The following is a 22,927-nucleotide window of genomic DNA, read 5'->3' as shown; positions in this document are numbered from 1 at the left end:
AGGAGCAAACGGAAAAGAAAAGAGAGAGAGACAAACCAAAAAACAGCTCTTAACTACAGAGAATAAACTGATGGTTACCAGAGGGGAGATGGGTGGGGAGATGGGTGAAATAGGTGAAGGGGATCAGAGTTCACTTACCATGATGAGCACTGAGTAATGTATAGAATTGTTGAATTGTACACCTGAAATTAATATAACACTGTATGCTATCTGGAATTAAAATTAAAAACTTAATAAAATTTAAATTAAAAAAATTTTAACTCCTCTAACTATAAATTTTTTAAAAAGCCAAATAGGATGTTACATAGTACAAAAGTTATCATTTCATACCTTATTGTAGTTGCTATTTTAATAATCATTAACAATTCAAAATAGAAAGCACATCAGTCTAGGAAATAAAGAAAAGGGGGTAAGGGAAGAAAAGAGAAGTAATTCTTACTGTACTAAACATTTCAGATATTTATAAACATCACTTCATTTAATCACTATAACCTATGGAGAAAATAATTATTACATCCATTTTGTAGACAAGAAAGCTGAGTTTTAGAAAGATGAAATAACTTGTCTAAGGTCACAAAGATAGCAAGGGGTACAGAGATTAATCAAAGTTACCTAACTTCACCAAACAGCTTGGCTTCTAGTGACCGCTCTAGCAATGACTGGCTCAACTGTGCTTGGATACAAGGACAATGATGTCTGCTCTACATAGAAATTCACTTCAGGGGCACCTGAGTGGCTCAGTTGATTGGGTATCCGACTTCAGTTCAGGTCATGGTCTCACGGCTTGTGAGTTCGAACCCCGCGTTGGGTTCTGTGATGACAGCTCAGAGCCTGCAGCCTGCTTCAGATTCTGTGTCTCTCTCTTGTTCTGCCCTGCCCCCACTAATGCTTTGTCTGTCTGTCTGTCTCTCTCTCTCCCAAGAATGTGTAAACATCAAAAAAATTAAAAAAAAAAAAAAGAAATTCACTTCAAATTGGTGGGGATTTAAGAAAATCTCCAGATATGTAATTATGTGACAATGTAAACAAATAATTTTTATAAATAAAAAGGAACTACAGAGAAAAATGGGATAATATAAAAAAATTTAAGTAGATTATATGATTTACTATATTGAAAAACAAACTCTAAGGTCAGTTAAAATAAAATTGAAATTGAAAAAAAATTAAAAGCTGACTAGCTGTGACAGAAAATTATCTGAGTTTTCCTCAGGAACACTTAGTTATTCTCCCTTGGCTACTTGTAGATATCTTTCTCTCTCACCTCCTACACATTTGCCATCCCTATCTAAACAAATGCTACAGTTCTGAGCCTTTCAGGTTTAAAATCAGTGACGTCTGTGAAAACATGTTTGTAGCACACAATAACTCTATCCTTAGGTATGTGGCCAACAACTTAACACTATGGTCTTTATACAAAGGCTCTGTTAGTATGGCTCAAAAAAGAAAAATGGAAAGCATGAATTAAAGTTTAGAATATATATTACGTATTTTTAAAATCCACAATATTCCTTCAGGTCTTTAGAAGAGCTGAAATGAACACTTTAAAGACAATGCTGTACAAATACATTGTCAGTGAACAGGAATTCTTAGGAAGATAGTAATTTTTGTACTTCCTGACCTTTTACGTATTTTTGATAGCCTTATAAATTTGGAGCTTTACCTCAAAGATTATGATAAGATTAATAGGGATTATGACTTCAGACTTCAAGTATCTTATGATAAAAAAAATCTTGTCCTAAATATAACCACTTAACTATATAACCCAAATTTGGAAACAAAATCAAACACTTTAATAAAATCCAAAACATATGCATATCTTTCAGTATATATCTTTTGTAGTGCTTCTCTGAAAACATTCATTTATTCATTTAATAAATATCTGAGCACAGGACTATGCTAGGCACTGTAATTAAAGGTGAATAAAACAGTCCCCATTCAAAGGGAAATAACCGCTGGAAAGGGAGGAGGATCTGTAAACAGGAAAATGATGTGGAATGGTAAGTACCAAAATAAAGGTATGAACATACTACAAAAACTATATATAAACTATACATAACTAATATACTCTCTAAAGGCCTAACACTCTGAAAAACTAAACTCAGAAGAGCAGAATGCAAGGAAAGTTAATACTTATGTTAACGTTGGTGTACACATTTTGTCAATGAGGGCTGACCATAAATTTTCCTGGGTAGGTTTTTATGTATGAAAGTCTGTGATACTTTATCTGGGATATAAGTTTTTAATTGGTCTTACTGTGGATCTATTTAACTTTAATTCCATTTCATAAATTATAATTTTGGATAGTCTAATGCTGTTATAAGCCTTGTTTACAATTTAGTTATTAGTTTCAAAGCAGAATCCTTTTAATTCTTTGTACACTACAGGTAACTTTGAAACAATCCATCACATAGTTCCTGTTTATTACCCACAGGTGGGTAAGCCAAAATTAGTCTTTTTCTCTGATATACCAAGAAACCTTGCAAATGGAAATGCATCCTCAGAAAGCTCCCAAGAAGATAAACCTAAAATTGCTGAAGATATGGGGTAGGTTCTTTCAAATATTTATGTGATTTCTTTCTTGGGGGAAGATGGGATACCCTATCAACAACATATAGAGGAAGAAAGTCCCTCCAGCTGTCTTCTTGTTCTCTGTTCTCAATTCTTCTTGACCAAGCACACCCACCCCCAAAAATAGTTCAGTTCATCATTGGTCTACTCAAATAATCACACAGTTGTGGTAGAACGACTAGTTCAAGAAGAGCTGGGAGTCACAGACTACATATACTCACTGAGGTAGGGCAAATGACTCAGGACAGTCCCAGAAACAGCAGGTAAAGATGTCTAAATGAGCAGGGATCATATCAAAGGAGCCTGAGGCCCAGTTGATGATGGGTGGTCCACTAGTGAGTAGATGACTGTGCCAAGGGCATCTGGTGGCAGGAGACATTAGAAGTTTCATTAGATTCTCAAAGGGGTTTATGATCTAAAAAATTAGTTTAAGAGTCACTATTCTAAACCTTGAGTGTATGTATAATGTAGCTCCATACGAATCAACTTTAAGTTTCCTGATAAGGAGGAAATTGCTTTTTTAGTTTTAAAAAATGATATTGCTTCAATGTAAAGATAAACCATACCAGAAAAGAACTTCATTTATTCATAAAACTAATAGGTACCTGCCATATGCTGGGCAATACTGAATATAAAAACTCAAATGAGATAGTCCTGATCTCAAAAATCTTGCAACAAGCTGGTTGGAGAGTCAAATATGATACAACTACTGTAGAGTGTGATAAATGCTATGAACATTATAAACCAGATCCTAATACATCCTATAAATTATTCATTCAACTTTTTCTCATTTATAGTCCATATGATTGCTCTATTGATCTTCCAATCATATCATAGTAGTCATTACAATATAGTGAAGGAGGCAACAGCATATTTCATTGAGAAAGTAATCAGAGCCAGGGTACATACTCTAGTATAGATTTCCTTTTTCCAGAACTGCCTGTTGAAGATCAGGTAGGTTTATCATGAGACCCTGTTTGCAGAGTCTAGTCAAGGTATGGTGACTTAGCATTACTTAATGAAGCCCACCTAGAGAAGACCTATGAACAACACTGCTGCACTGTCCTACCCCCATTCCCTGAAGAGTGGCTTAGGCTTGCTGGGATGGAGGCATAAGGGAGAAAGGGTCATCTGAGTCTGGAAAATGCTTTATTTGGGGAGAGGAAAAAGGAAATGGAGAGAGTCCTAGTCTTGCCTCATCAACATTCACCAAAAACAAACAAAAAACACAGAAGCTGCGTGAGAGTCTGCTTTACTGCTTATGTCCTTTGTCGTTACCATCAAAACCATAGCCACTCTGTCCATGGCACCCTGGTAGTTTCTTGAAGATCTACATAACTAGTGTCAATTCCATGACAGTGTTCTTCAGTTTCGTTTCTTTGCCAAGAATTTTGAAAGATCTTGCTAACATATCATCAAGGTGGAAAGGAAAACAATAAAAATGGATGCAGACTCAGAAAACAATGTTGGTAAATTCTATACATTGCCACACACACTATGTTAGATCAGCTGTGAACTACCGCACATACCATATATTCTACAGTCCCAAGCAAAGCTCTAATCACCTCACTGACAAAACAGCAAATAAATCATTCTATCTTCATTTTCCTAACTAGGAACACTAAATACAGAGCTAAATGCATCTTTAACTAGTATGTACTGCAAAGATAGGCTGCTCTAAAAGAAGCTGGCAGAATAGACAGGCTCCTGGGAGAAGAAAATAAAGAATGTCCTGCTTCTGTCACTGGCAATTATGTTCAATCCCAAGTCTTCAGTTTTATAATGTGAAAAAATATTACATAAATATTTTGTTTTAAAGTTTTTTTTATTTCTGGGTGCCTGGGTGGTTCAGTCGGTTAAGCGTCTGATTTCAGCTCAGTTCATGATCTCACGGTTCACGAGTTCAAGCCCCACGTTGGGCTCTGTGCTGACAGCTTAGAGCCTGGACCCTACTTTGGATTCTGTGACTCCCTCTCTCTCTGCCCCTTCCCCACTCACGTTCCATCTCTCTCTTAAAAATAAATAAAAACATTAAAAAAATTAAAAATTTTCTATTTCTTCAGATAACATTTTTACTGAGGGCATACCAAAACATCATTTCGGTATCATAAAAATATTTAAGTCTTACTAAATGGGACTATCAGTTCTACCTCTCTTTATTAAAAGGTGATCAATATGGAATTTCATTAAGCTCTTGATAAAGATTTTTATTGTGTGCCTACTTCTAACATTTTATGAAGTTAGCATAAAACTAAGAGATAATGAGAATAAAGCTAGGTCACTAAAGTGTTAAAAAAAACACCTAACCCAAACACAAAGAATTTTTCATATCTAAAAATCTAGAAAGTTGAGTAAAGCAACTCCTTCCCTTAATTACTTTAAGGGGAGAATGAGCTAGCATCAGCAGACAAGTCACCTACAGTCTACATTTAATGCATAGAAGTATAAAGGAGCTTAGAGTCTTCTTCCAAAATGATGAAAGTATGTGTCCCATACTCCTTTAAGGTTCTGCACATTAGGAGCTGTGCCCGTATCTATGTGAACACAGTGAAGCAACATCTGTCCAATGACAGGGGAATGTTTTCCACCTTCTTTACAAATGTGTGCAGTCTGTGCTCATGTATATTTATACAAGCCTGCTTTCCCTACAGGGAGGAAAAAGTCAGACTCATTGACGTTGTTTTTGACCCTCAAACTGAACTTGATACTATCAATGTACACTTTAATTAAAGATTAGTTCAAAACTATTTTTTATTTAAAGGCTGGCTGTAAACAAATGCCTTGACTATTCAATTAAAAATAATGTATGGTATTAAAAAGATTGTTTCTTTCTGTGTTTGTCACAGTAAATACTTTTGACAGATGTTTCCTCTCTTTTCAATCATGCTAGGAGGTGCTTGAGACTTAGTAATTTTAAAATAGACATTAAATGCATTTACATATTGTAAATAAGATCCACTGAGAATACTGTAGAGCACTGTACACTGAAGGAAGCAAATTGTTACTTGATTATTTATCTTTAAACCCTAAGCTATGTCCATAGAGTCAATCCATCTCTTTTGTTACTGTAAAAATAACTGTGTAGCTGGGTTAGAATGACCTTAGTTTCAGATACCTTCAAGGAATGTGAATCTCTGGGATCCATAATTCACAGGAAATATTCAATGTATGTTACTTAACTATTTATAAAATACCTACTATCTTTAGTTAGAATATGGAAGTATTAGGTTTCTTTGAGTTAAAAAGTGAACTTTAAAAACAGTAAAAATAACTTGCCTTCACCACTGCTAAGATTATGTTTGAACAGTTGTAACAACAGATCTTCTATGTGCCTCAAGAGTTTTAAAACTTCAGTAATATTTTTAGTTGCAAACTCTGAGATGATCTGACATGAACCCATCTGCAAAACTCTAAATACCTTTAATTGTGCTGTGATAAACCTAACATCAGTCTAATTAATTTTATATGCAAAATAAACTTCTATGTATCAATAATGTAGGTATAAGACTTGCAGTTAGTTGTTAAAGAACCCTTCTTAAATTAGGACATCCCTCTCAAAAAGAGCAATAGTGGTAAGCAACAAGGTTTTTTTGTTTTGTTTTGTTTTTTTAGAACAATCTAAGCTAGGTTTTGTGACTTCTAGTTTCAACTCTGTCAATGGCTTACTCTGTGGAAAAGAGTTATGTAAGATTTAATTTTTAAGAATTATGTAATTTTCCATTTTATTTTTTAAAGAAGTCATATATTTTTATTTTATTTTGAGAAAGAGAGCAAGCCAGTGGGGAGGGGCTGAGAGAGGAAGAGAGGGAATTCCAAGCAGCCTCAGCACTGTCAGCACAGAGTCCAACATGAGGCTTGAACCCCTGAACCGTGAGATCATAACCTGAGCCTAAACCAAGAGTCTGACACTCAAACGACTGAGCCACCCAGGTGCCCCAGTATTTTCAATTTTAAAATGTCTACTTTGATACCTGAATCTTAACTACCCAAACAAATTTTTTAAAACAGCAGAACCTGTTGAGATAAGAATCAGATGGGGAAAATGAGCATTAGAGAGGCACAGTCAGAAAGGGGCCCAAAGTCACACAACTGCCATAAGGCATAGCTGGACCTTGAATTGAGGTCACTGACTCTAAAAGCCAGGTCTTCAACTATTCTGCAAGGGGGTCTCAAAAACACGCTCAGGCATAGGTAGGTAAAATAAGGGAAACAAAGTGAATGTGATTGAGGTCAACTGGAGAGTACATGTCCAACTAAAGGCACCTGCAAAGGCAAAGGCACTCTACTCCAAAGGCACTCTACTCCAAAACAGTATAGCCAGCAGACATGCTGAACTTGGGAAATCAGACTAGCTGGCAAGCAAGATATCTAGATTAAGAAATCAACTGATTTTAAAATATTGAGTCAACAATTTTTCTTAAAAAAAATCTACTAAAATGGATACAAAGAATGTGGAAATGATAGCAAAGATATGGAGCAACTGGAACTTTTGTGCACTACTGGTAGGAATGCAAAAATAGCAGAGCCACTTTGGAAAATATTCAGACATACTTTTATAAAATTAAACATGTACTTAACATATCTAACAGTCCCACTCCAAGGTGAAGTGAACACCTATGTTCACATAAAACTCTGTACCCAAATGTTCATAGTGGTTTATTCATAATCACCAAAAAGTGAAAACGACCCAAAGCTCTCCCATTGGGGAATGGATAAGCAAACAGTGGTAAATCCATGCAATGGAATACTACTCAAAATTAAATACTACTCAAAATCAAAATAAACTAGTGATACCCAAAACAACACGGACAGATCTCAAAAGCATTATAAGTCAAAGGAGAGCCAACTTAAAAGGCTACATACTGTATGATTCTATGACCTTCTGGCAAAGGTGAAACTACAGAGACAGAAAATAGATCAGCAATTGCCAAGGCTTAGGAGTAGAATGCAAAGAGTCAGCACAAGGCAATGTAAGGGTGGGAAGGTGAAATTCTGCATCTCTTTGCTGTGGTAGTTTTTAGCAAAACTTACTGGACTATATAGTCACAAGGGTGAATTTAATTATGCAAATTATACCTTAACTAAACAATTAAGGGAAATAGTTGACAGGTGAAAAAAAAGCACTGATTATTCAAAACCTATTGTTTTACTATATTATGCATCTATACATATAAAATGCAGCACTATATTTTCTTCACCGATATATTATTTTACATTATAAAGATGGTAAGTTAATGACAAATTGGCATATTTAGAAAGACATCTAATTTTAAGATCTACACCACACTCTGAAAAAAATTCATAGCACTCTAAAGCCTTCTACTTTCTGGAAGACTAAACAAGAACTCCCAAAGAATAATATACTATACCATGAAAATAGTGTTTGAGTTGTTAATAGGGAGTCAAGTTAAAACATTAACTTTATTGAAATAATAGATACAAAAAATGTCTGGCAAATAATGAAGAACTCTACAAATATTAAATAGGATAGTCTGGTAAAAAGCAAAAGTATTAGGGTCAATCTACCTTGAATCCTCTCTCTGCCACTTATTAGCTGTGTGACCTTCACCAAGTTATTTAATCTCTCTGCGCTTTATTTTCTCTACCACAAAATGTAAAATCCTCAAAGGGTTTTTGTAGACTGATTGAAAAAATAAAGTGCTTTTTTGTAAAGCACTTAGCAAATATAAAAAGTTGAGTAAGGTACCTGTTACTAATTTATGTAATGTCGAACATTTGAAGATTTTCATCTCCTATTTTTAATTTAACGGGGAACATGGTTTCTTGCAGGAATTAGGACTACTCTAGAATCATCAGAGGATTCAGAGAGGCTGCTTAGAGTAGCAGCAGATATGACCAGGTGGCCCACAGCGGTCAGTATTGTTTCCTCAGTCCTTTCTTTTGAACCTGACTATTGGGCAACAAAGCTATCCATTTTCCAGCCACTGTCATCAGTGAAGACCTTCGCTGGTGCCCCCACCTCCACCCCACCTCTGGCACTTAGACAAGGCTTTAGCAGGCTAGGCTAGAATGAGGCATGTGAGATGTCAAGGGTGCAGAAGTTAAGGAGCCCTAGGCACCTAATTTGCCTCACTCTAGCCTCAGCCCACCTTCCTTCCAAAATTCTTATTTCCACACTTTTCCTAACACATATTTTTTCCACATTCTTCCCTACTCTGGGGAAGTGGGGAAATCTTTCCTTCTGCTTTTTAAAGCCTGAGAAGATTCACACAGTTTGGTGACTAGCTTTTCTGGTGATTAGCTTCTACTATTGTTGTATTATAGAGTCTGTATGTTTGTGCCCGTTTTGGATGAATTTCATTTTTGAAATAATATTGCTCTTTTTTTTTCTCTATTAATACAGGAATCCCTCTTTGAAGGAATGTGAAAGCTTGCTGACAAAAAAATGATATATATGAATTTCACCTTCTCCATAACCCAAAAGAAAATGTTTGTAAAAAAAAAAAAAAGTAAATTCATCCTTAAGTGTTCTTTAACATTTGTTTGTTTTTTACCTTTACAGTACTAGGCAACAGCATCTTCTGCAATTTGTAGCTTTATGGTATCTCATTATGTAAAGAAAATGAAAATTGCTTTTCAATTGCTTTATGCCTCATCACATACAATTTACTGAGAAAATAAAGATGTGCTTCCACATTCATCAAAAGAAAGTAATCCTTTTTTGAACCAATGGTATTTTGGTACGTTCCTTTCTAAAGTGTAAATCTAATTACAGTTACTGAATGGGAATTGAAGATATACTGATTCACTAATATAATTAGTGTGGAATGATACATTAAAATACTAGTGTCACCATTACTATGTACTACTTAATAGTTCCAATTTAAAAATCTATTGTAAAGAAATGATGTCGCATATACAAGAGCAAATTCATTAATGATATTTTAAATTTGATATTGTCTTGAGTCGAAGGAAGATGGAAGATTTCTAAATGTCCTGCTCTTCGAATAGGAATTATTTCAAGGATATACTAATTACGTTCTAGAAAATACCGTGCGTCCACTAGGACTTCACCTCTGAAGGCCATGCATGGGTCCCTAGGGCCGGCGGGAGCCACAGAGGCGGGGCGTCCCGGGCCCAGCGCCTCCCAGGCCGGCTCGGAAGAGGCCAAGGCGCAGAGCCAGCATTCGAAAAGAGCCTTGGCTGGAGCGCCTCATCGCACAGCCCGAGGACCACGCTTCCCGCGGGTCTTCCCAAGTGCAGGACTTCTCAGGAGAGTTCCCCGCAGGGGGGCGGAGCCAGGACCAATTTTAGGTCAAAAAAAAAAAAAAGGGAAAAAACCGGGGCCCGGCGTTTGCTACGGAGGCAGCCCACAACGGTCCGCGCCCCCGGGGAGAAGCGACCGCGATCCCAGGGCCATTTACGCTGGTCTGAGGAACTTCAAGTACCACAGTGGGAGCATTATCTCTGAGCGGCTCAATAAACTAGTCACGGACTACAGAGGTGGAGGTGCTTTAAGTAATTAGGGCACACGAAACATTTACCTTGGTGGTAGAATAATAGGTTAGCGCATGGCAACGGCACACTTCACATTTCCTCAGAAAATTAAAAGTCACTCTCCACAAAACGCCAGGGTTCCCGCCTCAGCTCTGCGTCTGCCTAAGAGGCGCCCTCGCTCAGATTGGGTCCGCGGCTGAAGAACCGCGGCGAGGCGCGGTAACTCGGCGGGCCTTCAACACCGCGGACGCTCGACAGGCAGGGCGTGCAGGCTCGCCTCAAAGTGAACCGCGACGGGGGCGAGGGCGGGGCCAGGAGGAAGCCCCGCCCCCTATAGCCCCGCCCCGCCGGACGGTTTGATTAATGAGTCTCCGCTCCGGGCAGAGCCCCTCAGGTGGGCGCGAACCTCGCCTGGTACTGCTCTTCCGCCTGACATCAAGTCTGGCCCACACACGCCTGGCCACGGGGGCGCCTGTATAAAAGACGCGCCCAGCTGGGGCTGGAAGCGACTGTAGACTTCGGCTAGACGAGGATGGAGTGACCTGTGACGGCCCTGGCCACGCAGACCCAGCTCGACGCTCCTCGCCCGCTCGCTCAGCAGAGCCGAGCCCTGCACTGCCGCTCCAGGAAAGGTGAGGATTTCGGTTCGACCCCCCGTCGCGACGCTTGGTCCCCAGGTTTCAGAGGGGTAGCGGGTGCCTTAGTACAAGGTGAGGTCAGGGTCCCCGTCTCCTGCCGTAGAAATTAGAATGAGCTCCTGCAGTCACCCCCCCGGGGTCCCTGGCCTCGAGAGCGAATGGTGCGAGGACTGCCCGCGTGAGCACTGACGGCCGTGAGTCGGCCCAGGGCTACCCGCTGCGCTCCGCGAGAATGACCTGCACCGTGTTTCCTGCGGGGCTGGCGCACAACGTTCCAGAAGTGCAAACAAGTTACGAACCGGAGCTCTGCTTCCGAGATCCTCCTTCCTCGGTAGAATAGCCCTTCCGTTTAATTTGTCCGTGAAAAGTAAAGCCGGCACCGCGCCCCTCCTTAGCCCTCTAAGCCCAGGAACTGTCAGGCCCCACAACTCTCCTCAGACGCCGGGAGGTAAACACGCCCCAGTCAAAACAGCCTCATCTCTGAGAACGCCCCAGCCACGTCGTGGGCCCGGCGTGCTGCTGAGGCGAGAGGCCTGCGCTTCCCCGGTTTAAGCCCGACCCCCGCCGGGCCTCACCGCGCCTTGGGTCCTTTGCAGGGCACGCAGCTCAGGAAGCCGCCATGGACCGCGACGGCCCCGCAGGCAGCCCCCTGATCGCTAGGAACGAGACCGCGCCCGCGGTTGCAGCCACCCGCGACTCGAGCCCGGGCCGGGCAGGGGCAGGACCGGCGGGCCCCGGCGGCGGTGCGCGCCTGGGGGGCGGGCGGCCGGCAGCAGCGAACGCTGCGCGGGAGCGAAGCCGCGTGCAGACTCTGCGGCACGCCTTCCTAGAGCTGCAGCGCACGCTGCCGTCGGTGCCGCCGGACACCAAGCTGTCCAAGCTGGACGTGCTGCTGCTGGCCACTACCTACATTGCCCACCTCACCCGCAGCTTGCAGGACGACGCCGAGGCGCCGGCAGACCCCGGGCTGGGCGCCCTGCGCGGCGACGGCTACCTACACCCTGTCAAGGTAGGCAGGTAGGGCGCCCTGCGGAGCCGGGGCGGGGAGCAGGGCACCTTAACCCTCAGTGTCGGCCATCGCCTGGGCCGATGCCACCGAACTCTCACTCTTCGCTCGGGGTGAGGCGGAGAACTGACCTGGATGGAGATGGATCCTGGCCCACCAGCGCCCAGGTAGCGGCGTCCCCACTGCAAAAGGCTGCTCCATGACTGTTGGCAGGTCATAATTGTTGGCAGGTAGTGGATTTAAACCCGAGGTGGCTTTGGGAGGGGTGTATCGCGCCTCTTTATAGGATGCAGCCTATGCGATGCCTTTCCTAAATGGAAAGTTTCTCGGGGGTGCCTGGCAGGGTGTTTGGTTGGCAAGTTTTGGTGGTTTTTAGAATCAAGAGTTACAGTTATGAGCCTTTGAGAGTTTTTAAGTGTTTTTAATTCACATAATTACATTTCCATTGTGGTTTTTATCAAATGTTTGAAAAGCTTCGTTCAAACGGGGGTGATGGAATTATCGCCCTTTAAATAATCCAGGAAATCACTGTTTAAAATTTTTTGTAAAACTGGTAAGAACAAAATGAAACCGGTCTGCCATCCTATAGAGTAAATTTTCAGTCCCTTTTGATAAAGGTTAATTATCATGGATTAGACAGTTACCTAGAATGTTAAAAAAAAAAAAAACAGTAATTGTTTTTGTAATTTTCACAATAGATTGGCATATGTTAATCAAGCTGAGTACTATATTCAAATTCTGTAATGTGCAAAATTAGCCTACAGAATGCTTTGTATCATTTTTTACATTACATATAGATAAAATAGGGTTTTTATTTCATATAGTGTATACAGTTATGGTTTATTACCTGTATTGCAGTATTTAGACTTTGCATCATCCTTTTCGCCTAGATTTGATTGTCTTGAAATCCAGCATTCATCTGGCTTTGTTCAAGATACATCATCTTCCCTGTTTTCTCTAAACCTAAATTTTTGAATTTTTGGTTCTACATTTTGCCACACACACACAAATACAAGATTAGGACTTGGCCTTAAGCATGTCAGTGTTCAATAAAGTATTGAATAATCATCATTGAAATGTGGTAAAGTACACTAATATTAACTCTACTTAAAACTATTTGAAGTTCAGGTTCACAAATATAATCAACATGATGTTAGGTTCAAATTATATCAAATATAGAAATTTGGAATATCACTTATTTATGATTATGATAGGCCTTGTTCTGTGATATATAATATAATCTCTGCTGAAAAGTCATTCACTAATAATTAGGGGTTTTTCACTACAGTCTGCTTTGGATTGATATTCAAATGTATCATTAATATTAGATTTCTTTTGGCTTGACATTTTCCATATACTCTAAAAAAGTTCAACATTAAATAGACTTTAATACAGAAAACATCTGTTAAATGTCGCTGTGGGAGATACAATTCAATCAAATTGTTTTCACCTTCGTTTCTTGCAGTATCTTTTTGAATGAATACTATTAATAATTTTCATGTAACAATAAGCTTAACAAGAGTTTTTTTGTACTTGTTTTTTCAGGTACCAAATGTTTTTGTAGTTTTACAACTCTTTTTAAAAAATTAAATCTCATTTGTCCTTGGACCAATTATTTTGATTTTAAAAGACAATTCTAGGGATAATAAAACAAGGCCAAGGATTACCTCTTTAAAATGAAATTGATGATGGTTGAACAAGCGACTAGTCTGTATTAAAATTATCTACTGAGTGTCTACTGTGTGCAAAGCATTGTTAGGAGATTGATACAATTAAGAATAAGACTCAATCTCTGCCCTAAATGAACATATAATAAAGACAAAGACAAAAATAAAGCAACAGTCTGTAAGGGATAATGTTCTGTGTGCTATAAGAGAGTTATAACCATGTGCTGCAGAGGTTTGGAGTAAAGAGGTTTCATACACATAATTGAAACCACCTGTAACACATTATTTTATGTATATGCTTAAGTATTAAGTCTATCTTTGATTAATCTTATGCAAAAGGAATAAAAATATTCTGATTATTTGTACTTTTTGGTTAACTAAGGGTATTGTAACCCTTAGTTAAAAAAATGTTCCAAGATTCTGCCTTACACCATAGTATTACTATGTCTTTGATGATTAAAGATCTGTTAACAAATATTTCAAAGCCATGATTTTGAGTCATCAGTCCTTATTATCAGTATTGGGGTTAGCATTGTGGGAGATTTACCTTAAGAGTATCTCAAATGAAACTGGAAAGTTTAAGTGAATGGGGTCCTGGGGCATAGCCTAAAAGAGCAGTTTTCATCCTTTTGGGATGTGAGCAATTTGATCAGCATGAGTGTACCAAAATGAAATGATCCTCCAAAGGAAGAGGGATATATTTCAGATTCTGATATCGGGAGAAAAGTACAAATGTCTTTATTCATTGCGTTACCCCTGGAGACTCATTGTTGATACTATATATATAAAATAATTTAAAAAATAAATACAAAAGGGGCGCCTGGGTGGCTCAGTCGGTTAAGCGTCCGACTTCAGCTCGGGTCACGATCTCACAGTCCCTGAGTTCGAGCCCCGCGTCGGCCTCTGGGCTGATGGCTGAGAGCCTGGAGCTTGCTTCCGATTCTGTGTCTCCCTCTCTCTCTGACCCTCCCCCGTTCATGCTCTGTCTCTCTGTCTCAAAAATAAATAAACTTAAGAAAAAAAAATTAAAAAAAAAATAAATAAATACAAAGTTTTGTCATTGGGTCATTTAACTCCAAAATCCAAGAGTGCATTTTTAAGGTTTTCAGGTTTAATTCGGTTAATTGTATGAGTTTACTTAGATTGTTCTAAGCCTAATGAAACAACATGGCTTCAAATAAATTTTATTAGGTAAAGTAGAGGTCAGAATTGTGTTAATCTACACAATGTTAAAACAGACCATTGAAAAGTGAAATGTAAATCCATCAACTGGCTTTTTTGGCATGACGCTGACATGCAGATTAACTGATATTTTATTTACATTTTATTTCTGACTCTTAAAACTATATGTGTACAGTAAATTTAGTTGAATAAAATCATTAGAAGCCTTTTTCAAAATCGAAAGTTCTTAAAATAGAAAGTTTTATTAAGTTCATGAAAAATGCAAAAATCCACATATGCATTTTTTTAAGTTTACTTATTTTTTAGTAATCTCTACACCCAATGTGAGGCTTGAACTCCTGACCCTGAGGTTAAGAGTCACATACTCCTGGGGGCGCCTGGGTGGCTCAGTCGGTTGTGTCCGACTCTTGATTTTGGCTCAGGTCATGATCTCACAGTTAGTGAGTTTGAGCCCCACATTGGGCTCTGCACTGACAGTGCGGAACCTGCTTGATACTCTCTCTCTCCCTCTCTCTCTGCACCTCCCCTTCTTGTGCTCTCTTTCTCTCTCAAAATAAATAAACACTAAAAACATATATTTTTAAAAAAAGAGTCACACACTCCTCCCACTGAGCCAGCCAGGCATCCCCAAAATTGACATATACGTTAAGTTTCTTCATTAATTACCTATGTCTCACCTTCATTTGTCTCCACATTTGGTTGCATGAGTTAGAGTGATTCTGAATACAGTAGGACCCAGGTAGCACATATCAGAAATATCAGGGAGCATTCAGTAGTATGTTTATTTGCTTTTAAATATATTTAATTCATACGGAATACTCAAATTACATGTGAACTTTAAGCATGAGATCTTTATGCTCATGAATATGAGGCAGGAATTTAAAAGATTGAGAAGCACAGGTTAATAATATGCCAAAAATTTTACACTTGAAATTGATTATTTCAGCCCTACACTATTCACTACATGGGTTAGTCTGCTCGGGCAGCAATAACAAAATACCATAGGCTGAGAGGCTTAAAAAATAGAAATTTATTTTCTCACAATTCTGGAGTCTGGGAAGCCTAGGATAAAGGTGCTGGCCAATTGAGTTCCTGGTGAGAGTTCTCTTCCTATCTTGAAGTTTGGCAACTTCGCTCTTTTTCAGAAGAGAGAAACTTTCTCTTCCTCAAAAGGTCACTAATCTATCATGAAGGACCCACCCTTTTAACCTCATTTGGCCCTAATTACCTCCACAAAATACCATCATGTTGGAGGTTAGAGAATCAACATAAGAATTTCGGGGGTTAGGGGGCAGTGACACAAACAGTCCATAGCACTGTGGCACAATGTTCTTCAGTATAAGGCAGGACTTGAATCTGACCTAACAATGTCAGGTCCTGACCTATCAGAAAAACCCCAGACTAGTTTCTAAAACACTTCATGTTATGAATCCATGGCAAGAATCCCAAGGACAGGACCAGTGATACACCCAGAACATATAAGAATGCACATCTGTGATTTAAAACAACAAACCTAAAGGGGCACCTGGGTGGCTCAGTTGGTTGAGCTTTTGATTTCTGCTCAGGTCATGATTTCACAGTTTGTGTGCTTGGGATTCTGTCTCTCTGCCCCTCCCCCCACTTGCACACATCCACATGCGCTCTTTCAGGCTCTCTCAAAATAAATAAATATTTTTAAAAAAAAACCTGAAATGGAGTTGCAAAAATAAGTAGCACACTGTCAGTCTTATTACTGTATCAAATGTAAAGTGTAAGGTTATTTATAGGAAGATTATATAGGAGTAGGCCATTTTTAATTCTAAGTAACACAAATTTTATGTTTTATCCATATTTAAAGTATAGATTTCCAGCCAGAATAATCTGAATTTAGGACTCTAAAATGGACCTGAACTGCATGAGAGCAAATTCACTTATCATATCTGGAGGCATAAAAATAGGACTTTTGTTGGTTGCTAAGAACAGAAACTCCTGGATTATATCATATGCCCACTTCTATCCCTTATAGCTACATTTTACATCTGGAATGCCAGTTTAGGTGAAAGTAACTGTACTCAGAAGTACCTTATACTCAACTTCTGCAAAAAGAGGCCCATTCTGGTTTCATTGGTCTGGCGTGTGACTTGGTCGTCAGTCTTTTTTAAAGCTCCCCATGTGATTTTAATACGAAGCTTGCGTTTAGAATCTGAAGCTCTTATGGTCTTTGCCTTGTTAATAATTGTATTTCTATTTGAACACTGCAGATCATCCGTCAGGCATTTAAGAACATTTCATGGTGCTTGTAACCAGCAGTCTGCCTGTAAATGTTCAGTGATAAAAATAACCTGCTGCTCATGTCAGCATTTACTCCCTAGAAAGTGTGGGATCCCATTGCTGACCTTTGGGAGTTACACTTTATTAGTCTAAAGACTTTTCTCTTTGTATAAAAGTAGTATTTCTTGGGGCACCTGGGGGGCTCAGTTGGTTAAGCGGCAGACTTTGGCTCAGGTCATGTTCTCACATTTAGTGACATCGAGCCCTGTATAAGGCTCTGTGCTGATAGCTCAGAGCCTGGATACTGCTTCAGATCCTGTCTCTCTCCCTCTCTCTCTTTCTCTCTCTTTCTCTCTCTCTCTCTCTCTCTCTCTCTCTCTCTCTCTCTCTCTCTGCCCCTCCCCAACTTGTGCCTATCTCACTCTCTCCCTCAAAAATAAATAAACACTAAAAAAAATTAAAAATACTATTTCTCTGATTAGTATTCCAAGGACCTATTACAAAACTGACTACCAGAACCCCCCCCCCATTCTGAAAGTACTACTTATGTAATACATTTTTTCATCATCATGTCTATTTGGCAATAAGTTATGTTAATTTTTTTAATGTTTATTTAGTTTTGAGAGAGAGAGAAAGAGAAGCACAAGCTGGGGTGAGGCAGAGAGAGAGAGGGAGACACAGAATCTGAAGCAGGCTCCAGGCTCTGAGCTGTCCACACAGAGCCTGACGCAGGCTTAAACCCACAAACCATGAGATCATGACCTGAGCTGAAATCAGATGTTTAACCGACTGAGCCACCCAGGCGCCCCAAGTTATATTATTTTTGAGAAGTACATGTTTAAAGTGAATTTAGAAAAGTTGCAATCAAAATACAAATGTGATAACTACTGAGAGATTAGTGCTATATGATGCCGCTACATCCAGACATTTATTTTGGATGTTATATTTATATAACACCAAATATTCTAATATTTATGACTTTGAGATGCTCTTTTAGCTAGATAAAATGTTTAGATAGTTGAATTAGTCACTTTTCATTATAGTTCTGTGACAAGTGGAGACATATAATACATACCATGTATTAGTTTTTAAAATATCTTTAAAACCAGGAAACTTGTTTTAGGCTTTATTTTGCTTTAGGTTTAGTTTTTGTTTTGTTTTTTTAATTTTTCTGTTTATTTTGAGACAGAGTGTGAGTGGGGGAGGGGCAGACAGACAGAGGCTGACAGTGTAGAGCCTGATATAGGACTCGAAACCATGAGATTGTGACCTGAGCCGAAATCAAGAAGCAGACACTTAACCGACTAAACCACCCAGGTACCCCTAGGTTTAGTTTTAAATTAAAACATTATTGATAGATTTTCCTACACTTAACTATTATCATTCTCCCTAATTTCTTGCAGTTCTTGTCCACATGCACATGTATTATATTTATACAATTATAATCAAAGTCATGGTATATTTTTACTTTCTTTAATGTTTATTTTTATTTTTTAATATTTACTTATTTTTGAGAGAGAGAGGGAGACACAATCTAAAGTAGGCTCCAGGATCCGAGCTGTCAGCACAGAGCCTAACAGGGGGCTGGAACTCACAAACTGTGAGATCATGACCTGAGCCAAAGTCGGGTGCTTAACCAACTGAGCCACCCAGGTGCCCCTAAGGTTCATTTATTTTTGAGAGAGAGAGTGTGTGTGAGCAGGGGAGAGGCAGAGAGAGAAGGAGATAGAGAATCCCAAACAGGTTCCACGCTGTCAGCACAGAGCCCAATACAGGGTTTGAACTCACAACCAGTGAGATCATGACCTGAGCCAAAGTCAGACACTTAACCAACTAAGCCACCCAGGTGCCCCTATTTTTACTTTTATTGTTAGTATTAATAAACATTTTTTTCATGTTGTTCCTTAGATTTCACAATTACAGTCGTTACAAACATCATGATATTGTATTTGTCTTGAGACATGGGAATTTTTAGTATTACTATTACAGGCATATCTGTCATAGATACTAACTTTTGGATTCTTGTTTAAATATTCTTTTTCAGAAATGGCCCATGCGATCAAGATTATACATTGGTGCTACTGGTCAGTTTCTGAAGCATTCTGTGTCTGGAGAAAGAGCAAATCATGGCAGTACCACAACAGACTCACAGCCTTAGGCTCTCCTCTGATGGGTGCTGGTAGAAAGTGGCGTCATTTTTAAATAGTAGGAAATAATTCTATATTTATTACATCAGACATAACAAACATCATTCCTGAAAGTTCACATGTGAATCCATGGTTGGAAGTTCAGATTTATCTGTCTAATCTATATAAATATGGATTTAAATAATTGGTCTTGGATAAAACACCCAGCTTATCTATTCATTGTGAGAGATAGTCACTACTGAATACTGTAAGAAAAACTATTGGAAAAAAGAAAAACACCAAAATCGAAGAATTGTGTATGTATCCAGAGACTGTACATGTTTTCTGTAGTATATCTAGTACACGCTGAGAAGCTGATACCTTAATAGTCTTGACACCAGTATTCCATTTTTGTGAAAACCGGTTTGTGCTTAAAGTTGGTCTAAGAAGCCATTTCAGTTGGAAAGCATGAGATCATTTATTCAGTTCTAGCTAAGTACGTGTGAAAAGATTGTTGAGATAATATGAAGTTGCAGTAACTTCTATAACTAGTTATTTTTCCCTCTTAGAAAACTTGGAGTATTAGAATAGTTTGCTGTATTGGGCAGGGCTTGGCCACCTTCCTAGATGACTATTAAATATCTTACTATGTTTCCAAATTGTGGAAGGCTTTGGGAATCCCTGCAGCCCAGTGTGAATAGCAGATAAGTGTCACTGGGCAGAGGGTTTGTCACCCTCCTCCCTGGTTACTTCACCTCCATCCCACCCGTGTTCAGGTCCTGGACTAGATGAGCAGGTGCAGCTGCAGCCATCTTACAGAGAGCCAAGCCTGTCAGGGGCTTCAAGTGAGCACCCATGACTGTTGACAGTCACTGCTTTGGCTAGGCTCCTCCTCTCCCTTGTCAATTGCCGTTCACAATCTACCTACTTGGCCATTACGAAATATGAAAAAACCGGGGTGCCTGGGTGGCTTAAGTCAGTTAAGCGTCTGACTTCTCAGGTCATGATCTTGCCATTCATGAGTTCAAGCCCAGCATCCGGCTCTGTGCTGTCAAGCTCAGAACCTGGAGCCTGCTTTGGATTCTGCGTCTCCCTCCCTCTCTGCCTCCTCCATCACTCAGGCTCTGTCTCTCAAAAATAAATAAACATTTAAAAATTTAAAAAAAAAAAAGAAATGGGAAAAAACCTGTCTGATTTGGGAATTCTGGCACTGATCTGCACCTTGAGAGAGTCTGAGGACACAGAGTGACTACCTTGAGATAAATCAGGCCAGAGCAGACCCCACTGAATCTGCCCCAATTTAACCTACAACAGGAAGGTGCCCTGCTATGGGCCTCTCCCACCACACTACACACCAAGTGCCCAGGGAGCTGCTGTTCTGCCTGATTGCACCAGTTTCGGTTTTCAGCAGAAGCTTGAGGGTCAGAGCCAGAAAGTAGGAACGTTTGTCGGGGAACACACTGAATCTCAAAATAGGGTGTAATACAGATTTAAAAAATCATCAGTCTCTTATGTCTTAACTCCCTTTCTTCTTTTTCTCCTCAGTCCTTACTATTCCACTTTCCAACTGTAAAGTTCATTTATTTCTAAATAACCCAGTGTTAAAGTAACTGAATTTGATCCAAGATTAGCAAATAGGTATATTAATGGGCTTCTGGAAGTTGGATTAGTATAGCTGTTGACCACCATTTTATTTTCTCCTCACCTCAGTTTTCTTCTAGCTTTTGGCAGTGAAATGATGTGAAAGACCATTTGAAGGCAAAAACTGTCATTCAGTTGATTCAGCTGAACATGGCTCATACCTGATAGTTTGTCATTTTCATTACTTTAATGTGAATACTCCTTGTAATGTGACCAAAGCATGTCTTTAAAAGAGGAAGCATATAATAAAAACTTTCTACATATAAATATGTTTACATACTTAAATATTTGTGAATATATTTACCCACTCATATAACATTGAAAGGAATAAAATGTAAAATGAGATATGAATTTAGCCATTCACTATTATAAGTTATTGCCATAAAAAGTGCTAAGAATAATCTTTTATCTTAAGGAAGGAAATCAAACTTCTTTATAGTTACCTGAAACTGAACTCTAAATACTACATATGATAGCAAGAATTTCAGAAAAATGGTTTCATTGCTAATAATAAAAATAATCTATTTGGCTACAGTTGTTAAAGCATTTAATTGGGGGAAAATAATGACTTTTGTTGAATTCATCCTGTTAAATAGTTAAGCTTCGCCTTTAACATTACTACTTTTTATTTCTTGTCAACTTACAAAAAAGAAATGTTTTAATGCCAAAGAAGTATATTTCTGTCATAGGTTCACACAACATTTCATTAAATTGCTAAATATGCTAACAACTTTTGGTAGGCTGGAAAATCTCAAGGGAGAAATTGCATACTTTCACCCAAAGGTTCAAAGGAGCATGCTGTTTTACTTAATGGTGCATGGTCAGGATAAGGGTATTACTAAAATAAAGCATTACTTTGAAAATCAATTTAGTCTGTTAAATTTGCATCTGTCTCTGTGGACATTTAACAAATATTTAAGGTACTTAAGGTACATTTTAAATATTTCTAGTAGATAACTATTTGGCATTAGATTCTTCACCGTGCTCTTCTTAACAGAGTATATATGAGGACTGGGGATGGGGTATATTTGGATCACAGTAGTATTCCATCATCTGCAAGGAAAATCCTAGGTTAAATTTCTGTCATTTCACTCAGCTCTCAGCAATATGACATACATTTAAATTCCTCTGTAATGAAAATTTTAGAGGATAGGGAAGTATCTTTTTAGAAGTATAACCAGTTCCAACAGACTTTAAAAATATTCTTTTTTCCGATTATAAAAGTACAGTGCAGTTTATCATATGTCAGTTATGCATCAGTAGTTACATTAAAAGTATATACATACCCATTTTAAAAATCAGAACTTAATAATAAAAGGGATAATGTGGAAAGTAAAAGTCCTACAATGGAAGAGGGTGTTTGGGATACAGAGTAAGGGTGAGGGAATCTATGTTACCTGTTAGTAAAGAGTGGTTTTGCATGTTTATAAGGTTTATTTGGCCAACTACTTCAATCTGCAGTTATAGATATCTTAAATAGTGGTTTTCTTATCTATTCATGGAGACTTTATTTAAACATAGAAGAAGCTGTGCAAAAAGAAAAGAAATGCTGATTGACCTTGCTGAAATTATGTCATTATTTTAGTTGAAATTGCTTTTTAGGTTAAATTATTCAATAATTTCACTTTCTCTCATGGGTCCTCATTTGATATTCATGAAAGCAACTAACCAGTTATTGTCAAGAAAAGAAAAAGTATTCAGGCTCCAGTAAGATCTCTCTATCTCTCCCTCTTTTTTCTATTGGACAGAGGTAATTCTCTATATATTTTTCCAGCACATGATTTAATCTTTTTTCTTTAACCCCTGGTATATTAATTATAGTGCCATTCTGAGGAAATAAGCCAATGCAGAAAAAACATTTCTGCAGTGGCCTACATGATCCCCTTAAAAATCAACACATGAATTGTATTTGGCATAATTATAAGACAACTTGCTTGTTGGCTCCACATAAAATTGTATTCTTAGCTGGAGGGGAGAAGAAATTATAAATCACAACAGACTATGATCCAAACTTATATATTAATTATCTTACTTTGAGAGGATGGCTTAATCTAAATACTCTTTCCTAACCCTATATAGGTTATTGCAGATTATATCAATCATATTGTATTTGAAAAGATATGAACTTGAACTCTTCAAGCATTGGCAGATTCTATTTTAATCTGGTAACAGATTCTTTTTTTTAAATCATTGCTGGAGGATGTGACATCTACAGATTCCCAAATAACTTAAAACTAGTAGGGCACTATTTCTACCTTTCTCCATGGTACACACTTTAGATCTTTTAGTTTTGTTTTTGTTCTTATTGTGACTTTAAAAATATCCAGGGGTGCCTCGGTGGCTCAGTCAGTTGAACATCCAACTCTTAGTTTCGGCTCAGGTCATGATCTC

At 38.6% G+C, this 22,927-nt stretch overlaps 2 protein-coding genes and 1 long non-coding RNA gene across 4 annotated transcripts in view; 2 read left to right on the top strand and 1 right to left on the bottom strand.

The window, feature by feature from the left end:
- PPP1R42 (protein phosphatase 1 regulatory subunit 42) overlaps window positions 1–9,065 on the top strand; it is a 50,468-nt gene extending 41,403 nt beyond the window's left edge. The window contains exons 8-9 of the mRNA XM_011291368.4: window positions 2,385–2,544; window positions 8,933–9,065. Coding sequence (XP_011289670.1) covers window positions 2,385–2,544; window positions 8,933–8,978 — 206 coding nt within the window. The 3' untranslated portion in view covers window positions 8,979–9,065. The remainder of the gene's footprint in view (window positions 1–2,384; window positions 2,545–8,932) is intronic.
- LOC123383053 lies at window positions 1,832–10,211 on the bottom strand. Of its 2 annotated transcripts, XR_006592321.1 has the most exons (3): window positions 10,074–10,211; window positions 2,790–2,930; window positions 1,832–1,970 (listed from the first exon to the last, which is right to left on the bottom strand). It is a non-coding gene; the product is annotated as an uncharacterized LOC123383053 (long non-coding RNA). The 2 variants fall into 2 exon arrangements; XR_006592320.1 differs by having other exon boundaries at window positions 1,832–2,930.
- Window positions 10,212–10,519: 308 nt separating this feature from the next.
- On the top strand, window positions 10,520–21,403 carry TCF24 (transcription factor 24). Its single transcript, XM_023248306.2, has 3 exons — window positions 10,520–10,658; window positions 11,261–11,673; window positions 18,814–21,403. Exons 2-3 carry the CDS (start codon window positions 11,284–11,286, stop codon window positions 18,925–18,927), a joined length of 504 nt encoding a protein of 167 aa, XP_023104074.1. The 5' UTR covers window positions 10,520–10,658; window positions 11,261–11,283; the 3' UTR covers window positions 18,928–21,403.
- Window positions 21,404–22,927: the final 1,524 nt, after the last annotated feature.

The sequence above is a fragment of the Felis catus genome, chromosome F2, assembly GCF_018350175.1.
Source record: "Felis catus isolate Fca126 chromosome F2, F.catus_Fca126_mat1.0, whole genome shotgun sequence".
NCBI lineage: Eukaryota > Metazoa > Chordata > Mammalia > Carnivora > Felidae > Felis > Felis catus.
The sequence above is the reverse complement of the archived record's forward strand: the minus strand, read 5'-3'. Positions and strand labels throughout refer to the sequence as shown.